The 22,345-nt window shown below is 39.6% G+C and overlaps 2 protein-coding genes across 3 annotated transcripts; one reads left to right on the top strand and one right to left on the bottom strand.

The window, feature by feature from the left end:
- The first annotated feature begins 489 nt into the window (after positions 1-489).
- On the top strand, positions 490-10,297 carry tefb (TEF transcription factor, PAR bZIP family member b). The gene is made up of 4 exons (XM_077502191.1): positions 490-930; positions 1,302-1,826; positions 4,965-5,176; positions 6,424-10,297. Exons 1-4 carry the CDS (start codon positions 789-791, stop codon positions 6,637-6,639), a joined length of 1,095 nt encoding a protein of 364 aa, XP_077358317.1. The 5' UTR covers positions 490-788; the 3' UTR covers positions 6,640-10,297.
- Positions 10,298-11,785: 1,488 nt separating this feature from the next.
- tob2 (transducer of ERBB2, 2) lies at positions 11,786-21,256 on the bottom strand. 2 transcript variants are annotated; one of them, XM_077502171.1, is made up of 2 exons: positions 20,719-21,256; positions 11,786-15,673 (listed from the first exon to the last, which is right to left on the bottom strand). In XM_077502171.1, the coding sequence occupies exon 2, from the start codon at positions 15,478-15,480 to the stop codon at positions 14,329-14,331; it is 1,152 nt and encodes a 383-aa protein (XP_077358297.1). In that variant the 5' UTR covers positions 15,481-15,673; positions 20,719-21,256; the 3' UTR covers positions 11,786-14,328. The 2 variants fall into 2 exon arrangements, with proteins under 2 accessions (XP_077358297.1, XP_077358305.1); XM_077502179.1 differs by lacking the exon at positions 20,719-21,256 and adding an exon at positions 15,781-15,888.
- Between the last annotated feature and the right edge of the window lie 1,089 nt (positions 21,257-22,345).

Genomic DNA, 22,345 nt, shown 5'->3' with positions numbered 1-22,345 from the left:
TCATGGTAAATAGACGGGTTACGAAATATAAATAATATATTTACCGTAGTTTTCGTATTTTTGTTTTGTTTTTGTTTTTTTAAGCGGTAGCTTACACTGACGAGAATGTAAGTTTTTCAGCACGTGCGGAGCAGCACGCGGCCACGCCCCCTACACAGCTTGTACTGTCATGTGAGCGGGTGAGGGCGGGTGGCACGTGTTTTGCCACGAGTGTTCTTGCAGCTCAGTTGCAGGCGAGTCTGCTTCCCACACGGTACTTATCAAGTCACAATTTTTTTTTCTTTTGTGGTTTGGAAACACGGTGAATATTTGACATTGTAACATAGCCGTGGGTCGTTTTGTGGCCACATTGTAAAAATAACCCAAGTGTCTTTTCAGACTCGTAACAAGTCCGCCTTTGACATTAATTACTTAATGTATTTTTTAAGACACATTTTTAGATTGAACTCGTGTTTAAAATGAAATAATTTAGAGATCGATAAAGAAAAATAAATAAAATAAAATGAAGGAGAAAAAAAAAGACCACTAGCGTATCCCACCAAGAAGGTGCCGTCACATGACAGAATAAGCAACCAATCAAATTCTACTATGCCCCCAAATGGGCGTGGCTTTCGCCTCATGCATATCCAACACGCGCTCTGGATGGGCACGGACAACACAAAGGAGAGCAGTGTAGTTTCCGCATCTCGGTGTTCTATTGTCGACAGGTGGATTTTAACGTCGCAGAAGTTGGAAGGTGACCCATAGTATCGTTAGTATATATACATTTTTTAAATTCTCCGGCGAAAATGCCCGGTAAAGCAGAGGTGACTGTCGCGCTTCAGCCCGACACAACCGTCGACGCAGCGGCCATGCAGAAGTCTTTCCCGTTTGTTATAAAGAAGATTATGGACATTCCCCCTCCTAACATTCTGGAGGAAGGCGACGACGGTAAGGCCGTTGTGTCAAAAAGTGTTTGTGAATGTGACCGTTCGGTGCAGCTCAGAAATCGAAAAGAACAAAAAGTTCCAAGTGTAGTGGGGCTGCGTACCCACACTGTAAATACGCCCCCAACACAACCCAATTATGGGGGATTCATGTTGCATATATTTCCCTTGTTTCTTTTTGTTCCGAATTTTCTGAGCTGCGTGTAGACCAAGCAAAATCCTGTCATTGTTGTGTTGTGTTGCGGAAACACCCTCTCTGCCGCTGACATTGACCGACCCTTGGTTTCCCGTTACAACCTTTATCCCTCTCACGATATGTTCCTTCACGCCCGAGTTGATGAAATGAACTGCTCTTTCCTCTTGTGTTGAATTCAGAACTCGAAAAGGAGAAGCTGTGCTCAGCTGACGATGTGGAGGGGGGCGGGGTTGCTGCAGCCAGCGCTGGTGGGGCTTCAAGGGGAGGCAGCGGGGGCAGCGCTGGAGGGGTGTCAGCCTCCTTGACCCCGGCCATTTGGGAGAAGACCATTCCCTATGACGGCGAGACCTTCCACCTGGAGTACATGGACCTGGATGAATTCCTGCTGGAGAACGGGATCCCCGCGAGCCTGGAGGATGAGGAGCTGCAGAAGACGCTGACTCCGGCTGAAGGGAAAGGCAAGAGCGCCATCAAGGTTACGGCCACAGCCAGCGCAACGACAACGTCGGCGCCCGCGTCTCCGCTGCCTGATCCCGTCACATCTACTGTCACCTCAGAGCCAGAGGAAGCGGTGACTGTCACCACGCTACTGCCCGCCAAATTGGAAGATGATGATGATGAGGAAGATGAGGAGCAAGAAGAGGAATCTTTGCCCCATGAGGAAAAAGCAGAAGAAAGTGTGGAATTCAGCAAGCAGAATCCTGGTGAGAAATTTGCATTCATGTCATCCCACAAATTTTTATCACTTTCCACATCAAAGTTAGATTTTCCCTTAGAAGGTAATTGTGAGCTTGTGACAATGGAAACCATATAAATTCATATATAGTCGCCTCGGGGTGTGCATCTCTCCGATAAGACAATTTGATACATATCTCAATACAGAGGGTATGATATGATTCAAAGAAAAGTAGTTTTAACTTTGAGCTATATTGAGACGGATTTGTTCATGGACCAATGCACTCACATCTTGTAAATAAAAAAAAAAAAAAGATTTTCCGATTATTTTTTTGTTACACCCCTCGTACTTACCTCACCTACTTCAATTGATTATTGTTAAGAGCTATTTGAATTGGGGGGAAACAAATCAATTACAATTGTTGCTCCTTTAGGGCTGTTCAATTATGGATAAAAAATGAATGCAATTAATTTGGTAATAATTGAAATCACGATTGGGATGAACATTTGTTTTTTTTGGTGCAAAACAAGAAAATGTTGAAACGTAGAAAATATTCAGACAAATACATTTATTTGAAACACTAATTATGCAAGTTTCTTTTGAACCAAACAAGATTTATTAAATTAGTTATTTTAAAATAAAAAAGTGCAAATGTATACATTTAGACAACTCAAAATTAGTATTACCCGCGACCCTTGTGAGGAATAAGCGGTCAAGAGGATGGATGGATGGATGGATGGATGGAAAATTAGTATTAATAATCTTTTATTTTTGTTTACGATTATGCCAATTTTGTAATTGTTGAGGGTAATGGTAATTGAATTTCAATTATTTACACAGCCCTATTCTCCATTAATGTTATGAAATGAATTTGGTGGAAAAAACTACTTGTAATCTGTTAAATATCACGTAAAAAAAATGCAACTTTAATGATAAAAAAACCAAATCTGTTTAATAGCAAAAAATCTGAAGTACTTCATTTCCTTTAGTGGGGCACATACCTGTATAGTAGAGTGAGGCGGCAGGCCAGATCTGGCCCCCGGGCCTCGACTTTGACGCTAACGATGTAGTCATTTCATGAGACTTTTACAAAAGTTGTACTGTGTGGTTATACTTAAACAACTATGCAAACACATTTTGAACAGTGTAGTAGTAAGTGAAACTGATAAAGCTTGACCTTTGAGTGCATAATTTTAGCAGTTTCTTTGACTCATTTTAGAGTACCCTGTTTCGTATTTCTTAATCATCCAATATGTTTCCTGGTGGGAAAGAAAAGATTACAGCGGATTAGGGCTGGACAATATGGCCAAAACATAAAATCTCGATTTTTGCAGTCATTCAGGACGATTACAATTTTAATCGATTTTAACCTAATAAATCCAACAAACGTTTACTTAAAGGTTTCTTTTATTCAAAAATAATTCCTGTGCAAAATGTGCAGACACCAGTAACGTATACTGATTCTAGATCAGTTTTAACACAAAATTACATCACATAAAAGCATTTGGATGTAACAGAACATAAGAATAACAGCTTTTAATCATCCAGAAGACAAAATTCGATTTCACGATTTAGCAAATTTTCAACGATTCGATTTTTTAAAATGACGATGTATCGAATTAATTCGATTTATTGCCTAGCCCTACAGCGGATCCTTGAGTGTTCCTTTTGTGGTTGACCTCTAAGTTTGAATTTGAAGCAAATTTTTCAATAGCGAACAATTGAAATATTAAAGAGTCCCCTCTACCAGCTAGTATAGGCAAAGTTTTAACTAAGTAACATTTAAACATTCTTCTTGATTATATATGCAGTATACACTCTAGGACAAAGAAGGGAAACTTAACTTGATGCAGGGGCCACCATTTTTCCATCAGTGCTACTGGGGGCCACATAGAGTAGGACCACACATTTCCTAACCAGATGTATGACCAAAAAAAAAAAAAATCAATTTTAAAGATGGACAAAATATGTGCTAGCCTCTTAATATATGTCATTTTTCATAATACAGTTCTCAATTTATGTATAAAAGATCCAATATCCCACAACAAATGGTTCGAAGCCAACAGCAGAATAACTGCATAGTTTGTGATTTTTATTTCCGAGTTTAAAGGGATCTCTTGCATAAAAAAACACCATCCATTAATGGCAAAAAACTGTTGAACAGTGAACCAGTATTCAAGTGCAAGAAGTTATTTTAAAAAAATCAACTCAATCAAAATGGTAATATCTTCCTGACTACCAGCAATTTAAATTTGTCCTCTGTAGTGGACATTTGTAAACCTGAATATCTCCCACCCAGTGCATACGATTGAATGAACTCATTTTGTGCTCTATAGAGGACATTCAGAGCTTTCCAATGTTACCAAATGTGTAGGGGTGGGGCTTTGCTACCTTTGATTGCATCATAAAAGAAAATGGCTTCCCTCACTGCAAGGAAGCACTTTTCAGGGAAGAGGAAAAGTAAGTGTATAACACTTTTTATTGAACAAATTTAGGCTTTAAATGTTGTTAGTATGTTTTCTATAAGACTCTTAAGAACACATTCAAATATTGTTTGAATTATTTTAACTGTATTTGAGCCGAGCATTTAAGTTTTAAAAAATGTCCTCTGTAGTGGACACATCAAAGCTTAAAAATAAAATATGTATATATATATATATATATATATATATATATATATATATATATATATATATATATATATATATATATACATATTTATTAAGTTATTTATTTTATAATTAATCAATAGTCCAAATTGCATCAAATATATGCATGAGGGGGGAAAATTTGTTTTGGGGGGAATTTTTTTTGTGTGTGTTAAAGTTTCAGTTAAAAATGTCCACCAATAAGGGCCGTAATTCTGTGTTAGAATTACCATGACGGTTGAAACTGAAGGATGTCTCTTGCCCTAAAAACTCCGTTAAGTGGCACAAATGGAACACTTGTGAAAAAAGCAGTGTGGGCAACAGTTATAGCACAATTGTTTTTTTGTTTTTTTTCATCAATTTATTTGTTATGGAGGCTTTATGAGGCATACAGTGTCCTGTTCATTCTGGGGTTTTTTTTCTATATGGCCTCCTCTTGTGATGTTTCTAATACGAGTGTTAAGTAAACCTTGTTTAGGGTGCTCGTTAGAAGCTCAATTTCCCCCGTGTACCAACAGAGCCCGGAGAGCGTAACACGCCGTCTCCCATCAACCCGGACGACATCGAGGTGGACGTTCAATTTCAGCCAGATCCGACCGACTTGGTCCTGTCCAGTGTGCCGGGGGGAGAGCTGTTCAACCCGCGCAAACACAAGTTCTCGGATGAGGAGCTCAAGCCGCAGCCCATGATCAAGAAAGCCAAGAAAGTGTTTGTTCCCAACGAACAGAAGGTATGCTGACTCACCCGCGAGCACACCGCCGGCGCACTTGACAATTTGGTGGCAGAATGTAGACTCATCTTTAGACAGCTAAAATCAGGTCTAAGTTGTGGCGCAGGTTATGACTTGTTAGGGCTGTGCAATTAATCGAAATTCAATTACAATTTCAATCATTGCACTGCAATGTTACAAAATCAGCATAATCACAAAATGATTATTAATACTAATTTTTGAATACTATTTTTTTTTTTACATTTTAAAATAACTAATTTAATAAATTTTGTTTCATCCAAAAGGAACTTTCATAATTATAGTGTTTTAAAGAATTTTATTTGTCTTAATATTTTTTATTTGTTTTTTTACCTTTAAACATTTTCTTGTTTTGCACCAAAAAATAAATGATCGTCCGACTGCTTGATGCACATGCTGCACTCCAACGTCATGCTTTTGCCAAAATAAATAAATAAATAAATAAATAAATCTTATTATAAATATATATTACTATTAATTCTGTTTGGTCCAAAAGGAACTTGCATACTTATAGTGTTTCTATTTTTGTTAAATTTGTCTTAATATTTGTATATGTTTAAACATTTTCTTGTTTGGTACCAAAAAATAAATCCTACTGCACAGTGCAAATAATTATATAAATTAAATTAAATTAATAAATATTTAAATACATAGATATTGTTATAAATATATCATTATAAATATATTTTTAATGTACATTTTGTTTGGTCCAAAAGGAACGTATATAATTATAGTGTAAATTGGTCTTAATATTTTTAAATGTGTAAACATTTTCTTTTTTCTTACAAAAATAATGATCGTCCTTTTGTACAGTACACAAGGTGCACTCCAACTTCAAGTTTTTGTCAACATAAATAAATAAATAAAATGCATTATAAATTATGTTGGGTCCAAAAGGAACTTAGATAATTATAGTGTTTCTATTTTTATTATTTGGTATGAATATTTCTAAATGCTTAAACATTTTCTTTTTCTTTTTTTGTTCACCAAAAAATAATCATTTGAATAATTGCGATTTCAATTATTGCCCAAATAATTATCTGGCTGGCAACCAGTTCAGGGTGTACCCCGCCTACTGCCCGCAGCCAGCTGGGATAGGCTCCAGCACCCCCCGCGACCCTTGTGAGGAGCAAGCGGTTAAGAAAATGGATGGATGAATGGATGGACCATTGTGATTATTAATTTTCCCATATTTGAGCAGCCCTATAACTTGTGTTATTTTTGCTCAGGATGACAAATATTGGTCCAGGAGGAAGAAGAACAACCTGGCCGCCAAACGTTCCCGTGATGCCCGGCGTCTCAAGGAGAACCAGATCACGGTGCGCGCCTCCTTCCTGGAGCGGGAGAACGCAGCCCTGAGGCAGCAAGTGGCCGAGATGCGCAAAGACTGCGGCCGCTGCAAGAACTTGGTGTCCCGCTATGAGGCCAAGTACGGTCCGCTGTAAAAACCTGCTCCCAAATCCAATTCTCAATCCGACAAAAGCAGAACTTCCTACCCCGCAGAATTCAACACAGACACAAACACACGAGGGAAATCTTAAATTTGCACTCTTGGCTGACCTCCGGTCACTGTGTCGAGCTCCGGCCGCAGGTCCGAACCTGGCGCTGGAGTGTCGGATACACACTTGGGGGCTGGGCTGGGAGCGCGGGAAGGTCTGTGGAGAGCGCCTGGCTCCTTCACCGAGAGGAAGGAACATATGGTTGGTGTCGAGATGCTTTCAAGGAAGTAAAAAAAATATGGAAACCGCAGGCTGATAATACATAGTCACACAAATCTTGTTTTTTTTTTTTTTAATCAGGTCCTTTAGTGGACCAAAGCATGAGTACCATCAGTTGTGAATATTGGTGCCCACTCCCCTCACATTTCCCTGTGTGGTACATTTGTGTCTAATTCCTTTCCGTTCTCAAGAGGGATGTAGAAATCAGGTACTTGGGCCTGGAAGGCGCGCAAGCGATAACCTCAGGTGGTGGACGAAAGTTCTTCTGTCAAGTAACGCACGCACACACTATATGTATAGTCATCTCCAGCGTGTCATCCCTTGTTGCACTTTTTCTTCGAAGGCTCGTGGTTGAAGGTACATTATTATCAATGTGGGAGGGACGGTAGCTTCATAAAAAAACATGCATGAAGTCCTCGTACTAATCTCAAATCAGCTTCCCGAGCCTCATCAAAGATTTAATTACTTTTACCGAAAAAAAGTGCAGTTTTTTTTTAATTCAGGTTACTATCAAAAGTATCCGTTTGGAGGTAACTATGGCCCTCCCTTTTGCGGAGGGGGATGTACGTAAGGCTGTTTATTTGACTACACTCTGCAAGTAGAGGGCGCTTGGAGCCCTCACCTGCCTTTACGTAGTGTAGTGATGGTTGGATTGTTCTTTAAAAAAAATAATTGAGCAGCCCTTCCGAAATGACTGCTCTTAAACCCTGTAAATAAATGATATTCTGGAGGTCCTTGCATCCTAAAACAGGGATTTTGACGGCGTCTTTATAACCCAACGCTATTCCTTATATTTGCCAAATAGTCAACGAGTGCTGTATTTATTCTGATGGTAATAATGCATCTGTTGATTGTGATGTACAAGAATATTGCTGAATTCGATAATGGTAGGAAGTCGGATATATCCGAGTTGGTTTTTCCCTGTTCTGACCTGAAAGCGTTCGAGGCAAAAGTAAACAACCAAAATGGCGGATAGTGATAAATTGTTTGGTCTTCAAAACTCATGATGACCTCCAACAAACGTATCTTCTCGCAATTTTGGTTCATTTATTGTTTTTATTTTATTTCATAAACATTTCATACAGTTGAGAAGTTGACCGTATAATTTCATGCAGGGAGATGGCGGCATACAGTCACGTACGTTGTGTTATGTGAAGTTATGTTGAATGAAGAAAGCTATCTATTTTTATACTCGAGTAAATTGTGTTTTAACATTCACGGTCTGTTTCCGAAGTTGTCACCATTGTAGAGTGACGTCACTCGTAGTCCGTCGGTGAAGTCGGGTTCACTTCGCAAGTGGAATTTCCGAGTTCAAGGGGGCGTTCCCGTACACACTTCCTGGTTTGAACTTGGAAAAGTCTGACTTCCGACCATCCTCGAATGCAGCATATATCTCCCTTTGAGGAAAATGTCGAATGAAACCAGTGACTATAAGCAGGGACTCCAATGGGTTAACTGTGTTTGTTTTTAAAAACAGATTTATATAGTTAAAAGGGATTCTTTGTCTCAGCTCAATATATACGGTATATGTGTGTGTGTAACACACGAAGGGCAGGGTACACTCTTATTTACCTCATCCACCACTTTTTGCTTTGAAAGGGTCGAACAGGTGATGGTTGAAGTAGAGAGCACGCACAGTAAATGTAGTGTGTGGTCTATTTGGCAAAAATGTCAAATCCGATTTTTTTAATGCCTGCTTTAATTAGTAAGTACATCACAGACTGTTACAAGACTGGTGTCTTCTCCAGATGCCGATTTTTTTTTTGTGATCGGTTGGCTAGTGCGCCAATTAATGTGGCAATAATACCCTGTTCTATATTGCTTGTTTGATTTCAGTGATATGTGTAAAATTGCCATGATGTTATTTCTAAGAGGAAATACCCCAAAGTCTTTTTGTGCTTCCAATTTGATCCTGTGTAGTCGAGGATCCTAATGCATGAAACCCAGTGTACTTTGTCTTCTATCAACGTCTTGACTATTTTACACCAAGTGTACTTACGTATGTAAATCATCACTAGAGAGCAGACATGCTTCACGATGGCCGGATTAATGCAGAGCATCTGTAATATGATGTTATGACCCGCATAATAATACCAGCCATCTGAGTGGGGTCCGCTTGATTTCCTTTTTGGGGGGCAAACATCGGCTGAAAATGGCATCTTTTGATCACTGTGTGGATTGTTTCCTATGAACTTGCAAAATGATCTATATCTACATTTACTGGATCAGTTGGTGCTTAAATGTTTTCTTGATCGTTTCAATTTTAAGACGGTGTAGTAAAACGGACATTTCTAATTTCCAGGGTTTATTTTGCATTGACATTCAAACTAAATATGCACTGCATTGGACTGTCTGTATACAGCCAATAAGTTTTTACATTAAATTCATACTGTTGTGCATAATTCTTACTCTAGGTAGGTCATTATGTAGCATTTTTTTTTTTAACGCATAGCAACAAAGTCAAAATAGCTGGACGATAACTGATATGCTCTATTTTAACAAAATTCCGCATTCTATTCTATCAATCTGCTCACTTAAAAAAAAAAAAAAAAAAAAAAGAGCAGAATGGCATGTGTGGTAGAAAAGATTCCTTCTAAAGCAGGTGTATCAAACATAAGGCTCGTGGGCAAGAATCGGCCCTTCAGGGGATCCAATTGGGCCCGTGAGGACTGAACACAAACTGCAGTTTTTCACTAAATTAATTAATTTAATTAATTACAGATTACTCTGCAGTAATATTTTCAGAATGTAGGCTTATGTGTAGTTATTTCCACCCCAAAAAAAAGGAAATATTTTGGCTTGTTAACTTAGGCCATTAACATAGAGGTCCGGCCCACTTGAGATCAAATTTGGGTGAAAGTGGCCCCTGACTAAAAATGTGTTGACACCCCTGTTCTAAAGTGTGCTGCTCCTGCACCACTTCTAAGGTAAATGTGTGCAAGCTTTCGTTTTGTGTCTACTGTATTTTTATTTGATGCACAACACAAACTAAAACCTTGTTTTACATGTTTCGTAATGTGCATGCATAACATGATATATGCTCCTCGGTGTAAAACAAATTGTCAAGCACAAACTATATGAAAATGTTTTCCTTTACCTGTTTGTGTACATTTGAAGGTGAAGGTTAAACAGCCCTGTTTTAGTTTCACTTGCGCTTAGCTAGTTGAAGCAGCTTCAACTATTATACAGAAAATGATTTAATAGTATCAGGACATTTTACATTGTTTTCCTTTTTTATGTGTTTTGCATTACTTTCTCTAAAAATGATGATTCTGTTGGGTGTTTTTGTATTGTCCTAACCATGTATGGATACATGACACTGCAGTGCCAAAGTTCTGTATCGTGTATCATGCATAAAAAAAATAAAGATGCAAAGACAAGTGGGCTCAGTTTGACCTTGACTTGTCATCAGACAGCTCCAACCAGCCTGTGTGTTGACAGACGGTACAATAGAGATGCGATTTTATTTGCCATCCATCTGCACGTGTACAAGCGCACGCACACACGGTGTTTTTGTTTGGATGCTGCACGCGTTTTCCCTCCTCCCTACTATTCCCTCAGCCCTGCTGCTCATCAGTATTCCAGAAGAGTAGGAGCTATTGCGTAATGATCACATCCACACACAGGGGAGCAGTGTTGCGTAACAGCAGCAGCCTCAAAGAGGATGGGCGTGTGTTTTGTTCATAAAGGAAAGTAACGGGGATGCAAGGGAGGAGCTCTGGGAAGCCGAAAACATGATGGAGGCTCCTGCAGCGGGAGGGGCTGAGGATGGGAGAGAAAATGCTGAGGTGGGGCAAAAAAAAAAAAAGAGATGGATGGAGGAAGACGTGAGGGAGATGTAGAGGAGAGTCAAGGATGTGGCCAGCCAAGCGTGATAAATGTCTCACAACACGTTGCTATAGAAAGGCAGTGAACGAGCCAACGTTACAGCTGGTTGCAGCCTCGCACCTCCCAACACGCAACAAACGATACAAGCCAGCCAGAGTGCTCTATGATGAAATCTGCAGTAATATCTGCTGGGGTGTCTCCTGCTGGGGTGGGTGGTGCGCAATCTGGCTCCTCACCAACAGAGAATTTCATCTTTGCTTTGAATTATTGATCAAACATGACTGGAGTTCGTTTACTTCGATATTTGGATGCGTCACTCCAGCATTTCGGTGCTCAGAAAAATAGGGGGCTACTCTTAAACACCATTTTGATTCCTAACATCCGAGCATTTCTGCCATTTCCGCACCTGCAACGTTTCATTGCTTCATTTTCATGGCGTAATGTGTATTGCTCATCATGTGACTGGCATACAAACCAGGCGTGGTAGTCAACGTTTTATCACATTTTTAAATCAAAATAATCCTCAACCACCAATGATTTCCAATAAGCCAAGACCGTCGTTTTACCCACGAAAAATGATGCATTCGAATAAAAGTGGGAAATCTGATACATCCCACTCGGCTTGTCAGTTCCGATACAAGACATTTTTAGGTGACACAACGTGATTTGGACTGACTGCGTTAACCATAACAAAGAATCTATCGGAATCAGCCATCTTTGTTTACATTTGCCTCAAACGCTTTGAGGGGGGAATTAGGACACTCCGAGTGGGATAAATCCCAATTCAAACCCTACACGAATGCAGCATAAAAGACCGCCATTTTAACTTGTGATGTAATTCTGGAATAGTCGATACCATTGAGATGCATTCACAGCGAACTGGATTGTCTGAGTAATTTTATATATATATATATATATATGTGTGTGTGTGTTCTTTGTTGTTGTATTGACAAGTTTTCTTAAAGAATTGTTCATATGTTTCTGTCAATAAAAAAAATAAAAAAAAAGATGCATTCACAGCATGAGAAATAATGAGACGATCAGCTTATCTTCCATGCTTACTGGTCTTTTTATTACAAACTTAAAAAAGAAATCTGATACAATAATAAATTGCAGTAGTAATGCCCCATCCCAAGAAAACAGGTCATTGCGTTTCATTTGTGAAAGACTTGTTAAACATCTACAAGGTGTACAGATTGGATACAAAATAGGAAAAAAAAATAAAAAATACAGTCTGAAAAGGAAAGAACAATTTGTACATCTTTTCAATTATACATTTTAATGTTAAGTGTCACATAGAAAATAAACTCTTCCAACAATGAAATATTCCAAAGTGCAAAATAAAACACAATATAAGCAAAGAACATCAGAATACAAAATTCTCATTTCCCTTCAACCCCGATTGTAGGACAGCCTGCACTTAAGAGTTTGGGGTGCATTTCAACTGCGTTATTTTGAGCACACACACAATGCGGTTCTAAGTTTTAGACACACGCCATATTTGGAGTTCTTTTAAGCGCAATGAAAAATTCAGGTATCCCAGCTGGGCTTCTGCAGGCCATCTCAACCGGGGCTGACTAAGAGTACAACATTCATTTCCTTCAACCTTCCTATTAGAACATACTGTGATGCTATTCAGGGAGATGAGAGGTAGAAACCCACTGCAGGGTCTTTTTTAATTATGGCCTTACATTGCACTTGACCAGTGTGATTGAGAATCTGCAAGTAATGAAGGTGTGGGGATATGGCTATCTCACTGAGACCAGAGGGTCACACTTTCGGTGGAAAAAGGTCAATGTCACTTTTAAACATTAATAATCATAAATCAGGAACAGAATTTGTGAAAGTAGTTCCCATCTCACAACTGCACATTAATTCTTGTATTTGGGGATTTTCCGGAGAAGTTGTGTTTTCAGATTGCATCTAGTAGGTTAGTGATGTGAACCATCTTTTGTAAACATTCAGCTCTTCAAACCCCAACTTTAGTACATTTACCCGGCTCTTTAGACTGCTGCTGTACAAAGTACAATACACATTCAATACTGGACTCTGTACATAATAGTAATACATCTATTTATTTTCATCTCAATTTGCATATATTCTGGTTAATGTATGCAAAAATAACTTCAGCATGTAAGAAACTAAACAAATCTGGACATAACTATATTTACACTTTGTAGGACTTTTTAAGTTTGCAAAAACAAAAATATATAAAACTATCAGGGTTTTTTTTTTTTTATATATAATTACAACAAAACAAAAGAAAAACAAATCCATATTTCCCTCCATGAGGGTGGTTAATGGGCAAAAAGACTGTTAAGGGTCCTTGGGTACAAAACACGAATACATATCTCGGTCTAGAAAAACAGATTGACAAAGCTGACTGCATTTCCACATCTTCAATATGTTTTTGAAGTGCTTCCATCTAATTAAATAACAGTGGAATGTACAAAAAACAAAACAAAATCATGGATGTGAGTAGAGCTCCGCTTAATAAAGTGCTCAAATTGCCCATTTTGTCATAACAAACATACTCTATTTGAAGCGCTTAAAATGGCAACAGAAGCTTCATCATCAACATTCACCAAAGTCCACCCAACAACCAGGAGACAAAAAACAGCTTCACCTTTTTTTGCTCCCCCCCTTGCACTGAAGCATTTCAAGGAGGGGCAGAAGAGTGTTCGCCTTTCGCTTCAATACCATTTAAGCTCACCAGCAACGTGTTCTGGGTTTTAAAAATGTTGCTCTCAAAGTCAATACACACCGGACGCCACTGAGGCAATGCAACCCACTCGCTGCCTTCTTTTCTCCTCTTTTCCAAGCCGAGGAAACGCACCCCTACATCCCCAAAGTCACACCAAGCCATTTATCAGAATCTCTTCGCCTTTACTGCTGTATCCCATCTCCCCCCCCCAAATCCACCTTCACACACTGATGACTGGAAATGTGTACATGTGCGTTTCGCTGCGTGCAGACTGTCCAAAATCTACACATACGCTTGTGCACACGACTGCAGGCATCGGCACGTGAGCGCCGTCTTTTTAAGATGCAAAGCTTCCTCCCCTCGCAGAGGTTTGCACGACCTTCCCTGCTGCAATTTCCCCCCTGACGGATGAATAACATTCTTATTTGCTCACTTCATCTCCAAAACATTCCACGGACGTGCTCTCGTCGACGATAAACAGTTTGTGTGTTTACTGCGTGCAAAGGCGCCCGTCACGTGATGTTTTGAGCCACGACATGACAACACATGCACAGACCTCCCCCTCCCTTCCCCGAGTAGCCAGCACTGTATGAACAGATTGCAGCGCTAAGTGCAATACTTGGCTAGGTCCTTTTGCCACAGCATGACGTGCAAACTGGAGCTTTCATGTCCATGAGATGACTTGTTATTCCATGAATAACAATGGCAATGATGGATTCAAAAGCGTGTGATGACAAAAAATAAACATGAGATAACGAGTATCTTTAAATCTGTAGGAAAGCTACGCTTTTAAAACTCTGTAGGAAAACTAAGCTTGCATTAGTGTTAGGAGTTTGTTAGAAAAAAAACAGGAGCTTCTGGGCCAGTTCTTGACGAATAAAGGCTTAGTTGGCCAACACAACAGGCTGGAAGGACTGGCTTGGATATTGCAGGTTGTAGCTCCCTAAGCCGTCAACAAATTGCGGTTTCTCCATGTAGGAGATCTCGCCGTTGGTGCCCATGATGCTCTGGGAAGTGGGAGGGCTGGAGAAAGGGTCAAAGGACGGGTGGGTGGCCACGCTGTGAGGGGGCTGGAATCGGCTAGCGTGAGGGTCAGCATCAAAATAAAGGGGGCTCTGGGGTCCCGGGTAGACAAATTCTTTGGCGTTGGGGGAGAGCTGGCTGGGGACGGGCCCGACGAGGGAGTGCATGGAGAGCGAGAGCGACTTCGGAGCCAAGATGGCGGTGGGAGAGCGGGAGAGCATCCTCTGGACGGGCGGGACTCCCGAGGCGACGCCGGGGGCAGCCGCCGAGCCGGCCGCGCTGCACTTCTTCATTTTGGTGGAGCCGAATTTGGTGGCGGCAAAAGCGGCGGTGGTGAAGGTGATGGGTTGGGGGCGGGCGGCTGGCGGCTGAGCGGCCAGGTAGGGTATCCCGTTGGTGGGGGGAGACGGGGTGGACGTGTTGGAGGAGTGGGAGGCTGGGTCGGGGGGCGAGCTGGAGATGGGGTAGTTGAAGTGGGCGGACGGCGGCGTGGGAGAAGTGGCGAGCGGCGCCATGAGGGAAGGCGACAACTGGCTCCCGATGGGAATAAACACCTGAGCGTCGGGATTGAAGCCCAAACTCTTGGCTTCCTCCAACTCGGACTCTCCTTTGACCTCTCTCACAACCCCCTCGGCTCGCTCGCCGTCACAGCTGAGGCCCGGGGGGTCCTCTAGGTACAACACCTTCACCGTCCCCTTCTCCCCAATCTGATAGGACACCTCGTAGGGGTCGATCCACACGCTGAGCTCGGCTGGGACGTTTGCGCGTACCTCCTCTGTATCCAGCCCGCTCCTCTTGGCGGCCAGCTCCACCACGGGATCTCTCGGGGCTCCCAGGTGCAAGCAGCGGAACGCGCAGCCTCGAAGGGGGGCCTCGGGGTACCAGTGGCCCTCGAAGCGGGACACCAGGATGCGCTCCAGCTCCTCTCCGAAGAGGTCGGCTCGACGCCGAGGTAGCTTATTGTACAAGTAGGACACGATGAAGTTGAGGGCAACCTTCACCTCCAGATGCATGACTGCGCTCCAAGCGCGTGCGACTGTTTGCTTTCAAAAGGGAGGCGGTGCAAAAGCGTAATGTTCTTGACTCTCCGCTGGCTTATTGTACACCGTGTGGTTCAAGCGTCACCATTTTTGAAAGGCACCTCGGAGACATGGACAGCCAGGTTGTTTGTCGATGTTTCAAGTGAAGCGCACTGACGCTTCAGCTCTGGAAAGATGAAAGGTAGACAAATGTTAGTGTTTCGCAAGGATCAAACCAGAGAAGACCGCCAGTAATTCGTACATTGGTTGCCATATTTCGCAACATCCTCCTACCTGAACCATGTTTGCAGTCTTCTATGGCCTTCATCATTAGTTTAAGTCAGTGGTGCCCAAGTTGGGTCCTCAAGAGCCCCCATCCAGCCTGTTTTCCATCTCTCCCTCCTCCAACGCAGCTGAATCTAATGATCAGGTCAACAGCAAGCTTTGTAGAAGCCTGCTAACGATCCTGATCACGAATCAGGTGTGTTGGTGGAGAGAAACATGGAAAACAGGCTGGATGGGGGCTCTTGAGGACCCCACTTGGGCACCACTGGTTTAGGTAGAGGATAGGTCAATGATACTACCAATCCCTCAAAAAATACTTACTGTAGCTCTACAAATACCACGATAAAGACCAACATTAAAATACAGCAGCATAGAAGGCAACAATGTTCATTCAAAAACAAGGCCACAGTTTGACTCCTATCACATATTTTATTTGTTGTCAGCCACTTTAACATTATGCAGTTTAGTCATTTAAACTGCGCTTAATAGGGCTGCTCAATTAAGGAAAAAAAATAATCACGATTATTTTGGCAATATTTGAAATCACAACACGATTACTCAAACGATTATGTTTTGGTACAAAACAAGAAAATCTTTACACATTTAAAAATATTAAGACCAATTTAAAAAATAGAAACATTATAATTATCCAAGTGCCTTTTGGACCAAACAGAATTTATAATAATATATATTTATTTATGTTGGCAAAAACTTGAAGTTGGAGTGCAGCAGAACGATTGTTTGGTACAAAACAAGAAAATGTTTAAACGTAAAAATCTAATGAAAAAAATTAAGACAAATACAATTATTTGAAACACTAATTATGCAAGTTCCTTTTGGATGAAACAATATGTATTAAATTAGTTTTTATACATTTAAAAAGGTGCAAATGTATAAATTTAAACAATTCAAATTAGTATTAGTTTTTTTAAATGATTATGCTGATTTTTTTGTTGTTGTTCTGTAAAGTGCTTTGTGACAGTTCAGGCTGTTTGAAAGCGCTATATAAATAAACTTGAGTTGAGTTGATTGTAATTGTGAAGTGTAATAATGTAAATTGTAATTGAATTTGATTAATTACACAGCCCTACAGTATAATGATTCAATTAAAATACCTACATAAAACACACACATGGTTCCAATATGTAAAAATAAACAGAATCACACCTGACAAGAGTAACATGCGGTAGTCCACAGGGACGCAAGTTGCTTATAATTTATTTAAACATTTGCACTGTTGCAAATATTAAAATTTGTAATGTTTGCCGGTAATACTAATTTATTTTGCTCAAGGGAGAAAATACAACTAATAATAAAGACTGGAGGAAAGGGGGGGGGGGGGGAGCGTTTGATTGTAGTAAGATGGTGTTTGGTGGTATGCAGCTCAACTGTGATATGAAATTCAATTTAAATGGTATTGAAATTTGTCTAGTTGCTAAAAGTTTTGGGGAGTGATTATTGATCATAAACTGTGTTGGAAGCCACAGATGGAATACACTCGAGCGGAAATTAGCTAAATCAGTGGCTGTTCTTTGTAATTGTAGCTGCTGCTACAATTATTGCTACTGTTCTAACTGCTAACCTCACTGAATGCTTCTCACGGCTTGTTATACATTTTAAAAAACAGTTGCATTTTATAATTCAGCACTTTTATAAGACTTTTAATTTGATAATACAGCACTATTTATTTTGTACTTTGTATGCAATTTTAACTTGACTACAGATGGAAACTACCATTGTGCTAAATCCGGCATAGCCATCTTTTTAATGTTACTGCACATTGTCCTTTTAATAAACTAAACTGATAAAAGATTTCCGAAATAAGAACAACCTTCATATCTTGTGTTGCCTTACATGTCATTTTGTGCAGAACAGTTTGATTTGCTGAAAAGGATGTTTGTGTTTTCTTTTCTATACTACGTATGGAACTGAAATAAACCATCCATTCATTCATTCATTTTCAGTTGACAGCAACTGGCAAAATGGCCACCCCCTAAGAAGATTGATTTTGCTGCTTAACTCATACTCCACAAATGCAATATTAATCAGAATGCCATGTTTAGACTATTGATGGCATATGCAACAATAATGTAACTAATTTTGGGGGGTGTTAACTACCCCTTTAAATGTGTATGAACAGGTATTTGTACTGAAAAGTTGATTGGACTGAACTGTCCATAACATTCAGAATTACAAATACATACATCATACATGAATAAAACGAAAGGGAAAAATGTGGGGTGTGCGCAGTTTGAATTAATGGACTGTTTGATTCTTTTGTCTATCACTAGAGGGAGCCCATATGCTATTAGTGGTCGTTGTACCACACTGTGAATCACTAGGAAGTTTGTGTTCTGAGGACTTACATCATTTGGGAAGTGAAACGGTTAGGGAAACCCTGCCTTAACTTATGTTCTGAAAGATACTCGTGCATTTGCATATCGTTATTTATTCATTCATTCATTCATTCATTGCCTAAATCGTCTCCTCATGGTGCAAATGGTTACATTTTTTTGTTTCCTGAAAAAAATGACAGGCAATTATTTTAAAGTTTTGATATGCTTATTTGTTAAATGCTATACCGCAAACATACGACTTTTCTGCAAAGTGTAATAAAAGACCAATCTTAGAAAACAACCTGAATTGTATCATTAGGATTAGTAGTTTAAAAACAACACAATCAATTTAATGTGTTTGCTTTGCCTTATAGGTTAAAGCAGAGCTTCTCAATTATTTTCTGTCATGCCCCCCTCGGAAGAAGAGAACATAACCCCCCATACTCAGTGCAAACAAAACCCCTACACCACTGAGCAAACGCTACCTGCCGATGATAGTGCCACTGCCCCCTAATGTAGTGGAGGTGCAATTGCACTTTATTCTAAAACAGTAAAAACATAAAAATAAAAAAGCATGTAGCCCGAGGTCAAACGCACCCCCTTGACAAAGCCTCGTGCCCCCCTGAGGGGGCCTGCCCCACTATTTGAGAAGCACTGGGTTAAAGCAAGTCACACTGAGAGCTTGTGTTTTTTCAAAAGGCTTTAAATGCTGCCACTTATCAATACTTTTATGATACAACACGAAATTGGATTCAAAACCACATCACAATAGTTACTTTCCCACTTATCAGCATCAACATATACAAATAGGAATTCACCCTTTTATATTTTGCTTTTGCAAGAGTACAGGATGTACTGCTGGATGGGACAGATGTGATGCAGGCCTCATAAATCCTTTATAATCTGAATCTGATCCCTTGGAGCTCCTCCTGCTTAATGCTTCAGTCCATTCATGCCTCGCGCTAAGTCAACAGCAGATTAAAAATGAAAAAAAAAAAACAGCATCGCAAGACGCATGTCCAAGGAAGAATTGTAAAATGGCAGATTGTCCATCACAGAACGCCATTTCCCATCATGCAGCGCACGCAATCCTCCTCTCCCTTCCCTCATGCACAAAAACAATCCTCTCACATCAAACTCCCCTGGCCAGATGGGAATTCTTCATCTTTGAAAGATGAATCTGATTAAAAGACAATTCCAGTTTTGCAACGGATAAAAGCTGCACATGCCGGAATGTTGCATTTGAGGAGGAGGACACGAGATTTACATTTAGTTCCACGTGGAAAAAAGAAAAGAAAAAAGGTGACATTGAGATGGGGGTTGCTTGGAGCGGGGCTATAAATAGTGACATATTTTGGACTTATGCATTGTTTTAAGTGTCCCTTTAAGTGTCTTTCCACTACCTGACTGAAATATGATTATGCAAGTATAGAAACAACAATTAGTCAAATTAAAAGAAATTGCTATATTGGGATGATTAGTGCACTGAATCGATCATGTATCATTAACTACTGCTTCATTTTAACAAAACATTAGCTTCAGCGAATCACCTCACTGAGTATTTTTAGTTTATTCTTTACCCGTGGCAACGCTTTAAAGGATTTTTTTTTTTTACTTTTTTTAAACAGCACAATTGCTGCAGGCCGAGCAACCAAACCGGATGCACTGTATTGTTGTTTACAAGGCGCTTCAAGCATGTGCCACTGAGCTGTGAAATCTCAGCTACATGACTGCTAGGCTGGTCTCCTCAGTGCCTAATGTGATTTCAAAGAGACACAAGCATGACAACCATGGTTGACATTTGAAGGGAGAGTCCATTATAATTAACACAATTCAATGAGATCAATACAACAATTGACTGTTAGAAAGGTAATGCTCAGTTTTGACTGACATTGTTTGATAGGTATTGATTGAAAATGTTTATTATTGTGGGTGTAGTTTGCAGTGGTGTGGAACTGCTGCATCATAAGAAGGGCCATGTTTAATTTTTATCTTTTTTTTTTTTTTTTAATTCATGTGCGAAAGCGAAACAGAAGCACCGTTCAGTATAATATACTACAGAATAGATCCACACAATTGCAAACTAAATTCACAATAATAAATATACTGGTAATGTAGTACCGCACTGACACTCAATCAAAAATAACCAAGGCGTAATTGTTGCAACACATATTGTAGGGTGCAGAAAATTAACATGATATAACATTAGCGTTCATATTCTTATATTCCGTTTTAGCCTCTTGCTAATTTAACTGGCAGTGGATTGAAGAACATAGCGTCACTGACATGCGACCAGTGCAAGCAAAAGCAAAACATAAGCAAATGATGAGACCAATTGAGAGGCGAACAGCCATTTGTTTGTTTTTTTTACATATTATGTGCCATCAAGTAACGAAGATGAGAGTAGCAACCACATTGCCAACACACATGACAGCTGCAGCCTTGGAGAGGCGAAGCTAACATAAACAGAGAGCGAGCTGGAGAAAACCTGTAAATATTAGAAAGAATAGTAAACGTATCGGTGAATAGCCAAAGCATTCATGGAGTGACAAAATGAACACCACACACAGAAAGTAATAAACTAATGAATCTTTCGGGTGCTACGACTTACCTGCATCTACTTGATTATGACCTTTAATTTTATTTCCGTCCAGTTTTTTTTTTTGGGGGGGGGGGGGGATTTCACAGCGTTGAGTCCATCAAGAGATCGGTGAGTGGAATGTTTCACCTTGGAAGAGTATCTTTGAATAGCTTGGCAGTCTCCAGCTGTCAGTTGAATGGAGGTCCAGCGAAACTTTACGGTAGGACAAGCCGACGTATTTATACAGTGTGACTCGCCTACACCCCCGTGACGACAGGAACTATTTTCTCTCGATTGCAATGGCCTCTTTCCGGTTATTTTAAAATTACTATTATGTATTATTATTTGCCTGCAGCAACACTATACCCCATGCTTAAATATTATTCAATAATAATTTATATAAAAAAAGAAAATAGACCAAACAAGTTCACGTTTTCACAAGTAGGTATCATTTAACGATCATTAAAAAAATAACCGTAACATCAAAACAAATACTAATGTTTCCTTTATATATTATGGTTAACAAAGTAAAGCCGAGCAAATATCGCGGAGGGATATTTGTAGTTCTTCAGGCGCTGACCGCTTACTAAAAATATAGGCGGTGATAGCAACAGAGTGTCTATTGGCTGAGAGAGGGGCGGGCCCAAAAATTATTGGGCTGCGTTATCCATTCACGACAGCGAACACGATGTCTTTTACATTTGTGGACTTGTGGGAAATGACGTTCTTTGGAAGTAAATAGTGACGTACTAGTCGTTGAACGGTTTGGTATATGACAATTCACAGAGTACTTTGAATATTTTGCTCACCTCGTGCTCGTTTCATGTGGAAAGCTATTCATTTATTTATTTATTTATCATCCATCCATCCATCCATCCATCCATCCATCCATCCATCCATCCATCCATCCATCCATCCATCCATCCATCCATCCATCCATCCATCCATCCATCCATTTTCTTATTGTACGAAATTATTAATAAAAAGAAATAACTGTTTTTTTGCTATACACGAAATATGTTCAATTTCATTGTTATACAAATTTTAATTTGCTCAAATTGATTTTGAATCACATGTAAAAAATACTCACTATATGTCACGATAATTCAAGCTACCCTGGGATATTGGTTTGTTAATAAAACAAAAATAATCTAACAGTGCTAAAAATAGCAGTTTCACCATTATACATATGGACACACAAAATACATGACTATTGAAATATAAGACTTTAAAATTGTGTTTTTTTGTTTTTTTTTTAGTCAAAAACATTTATTTAAAGTTATTACTTGCATAAAGTGTCTGTGTCAGTGTCTGTTTTTTAACAATTCTTTTAAAATCTGTCAACGGCACACACACACAAGAGAAGAATAACAGTTTAATACGTACATACATACATACATACATACATACATACATACATACTAGGGGTGTTAAAAAAATCGATTCGGCAATATATCGCGATACTACAGCACGCAATTCTCCAATCGATTCAATATGCAGCCGAATCGATTTTTTAACATCCATTTTTGATGGAAAAATATTCAACAAAACGTCTAACTTTCATACCTTAAGTATGGAAGAATGTTATATTAATGGAACATTAAGCCTTAATATTTTATTTCAATGCTATTCAAACATGAAAAATGTTACAACCTGT

The sequence above is a fragment of the Festucalex cinctus genome, chromosome 1 (genome assembly GCF_051991245.1).
Source record: "Festucalex cinctus isolate MCC-2025b chromosome 1, RoL_Fcin_1.0, whole genome shotgun sequence".
Classification (NCBI taxonomy): Eukaryota; Metazoa; Chordata; class Actinopteri; order Syngnathiformes; family Syngnathidae; genus Festucalex; species Festucalex cinctus.
The sequence above is the reverse complement of the archived record's forward strand: the minus strand, read 5'-3'. Positions and strand labels throughout refer to the sequence as shown.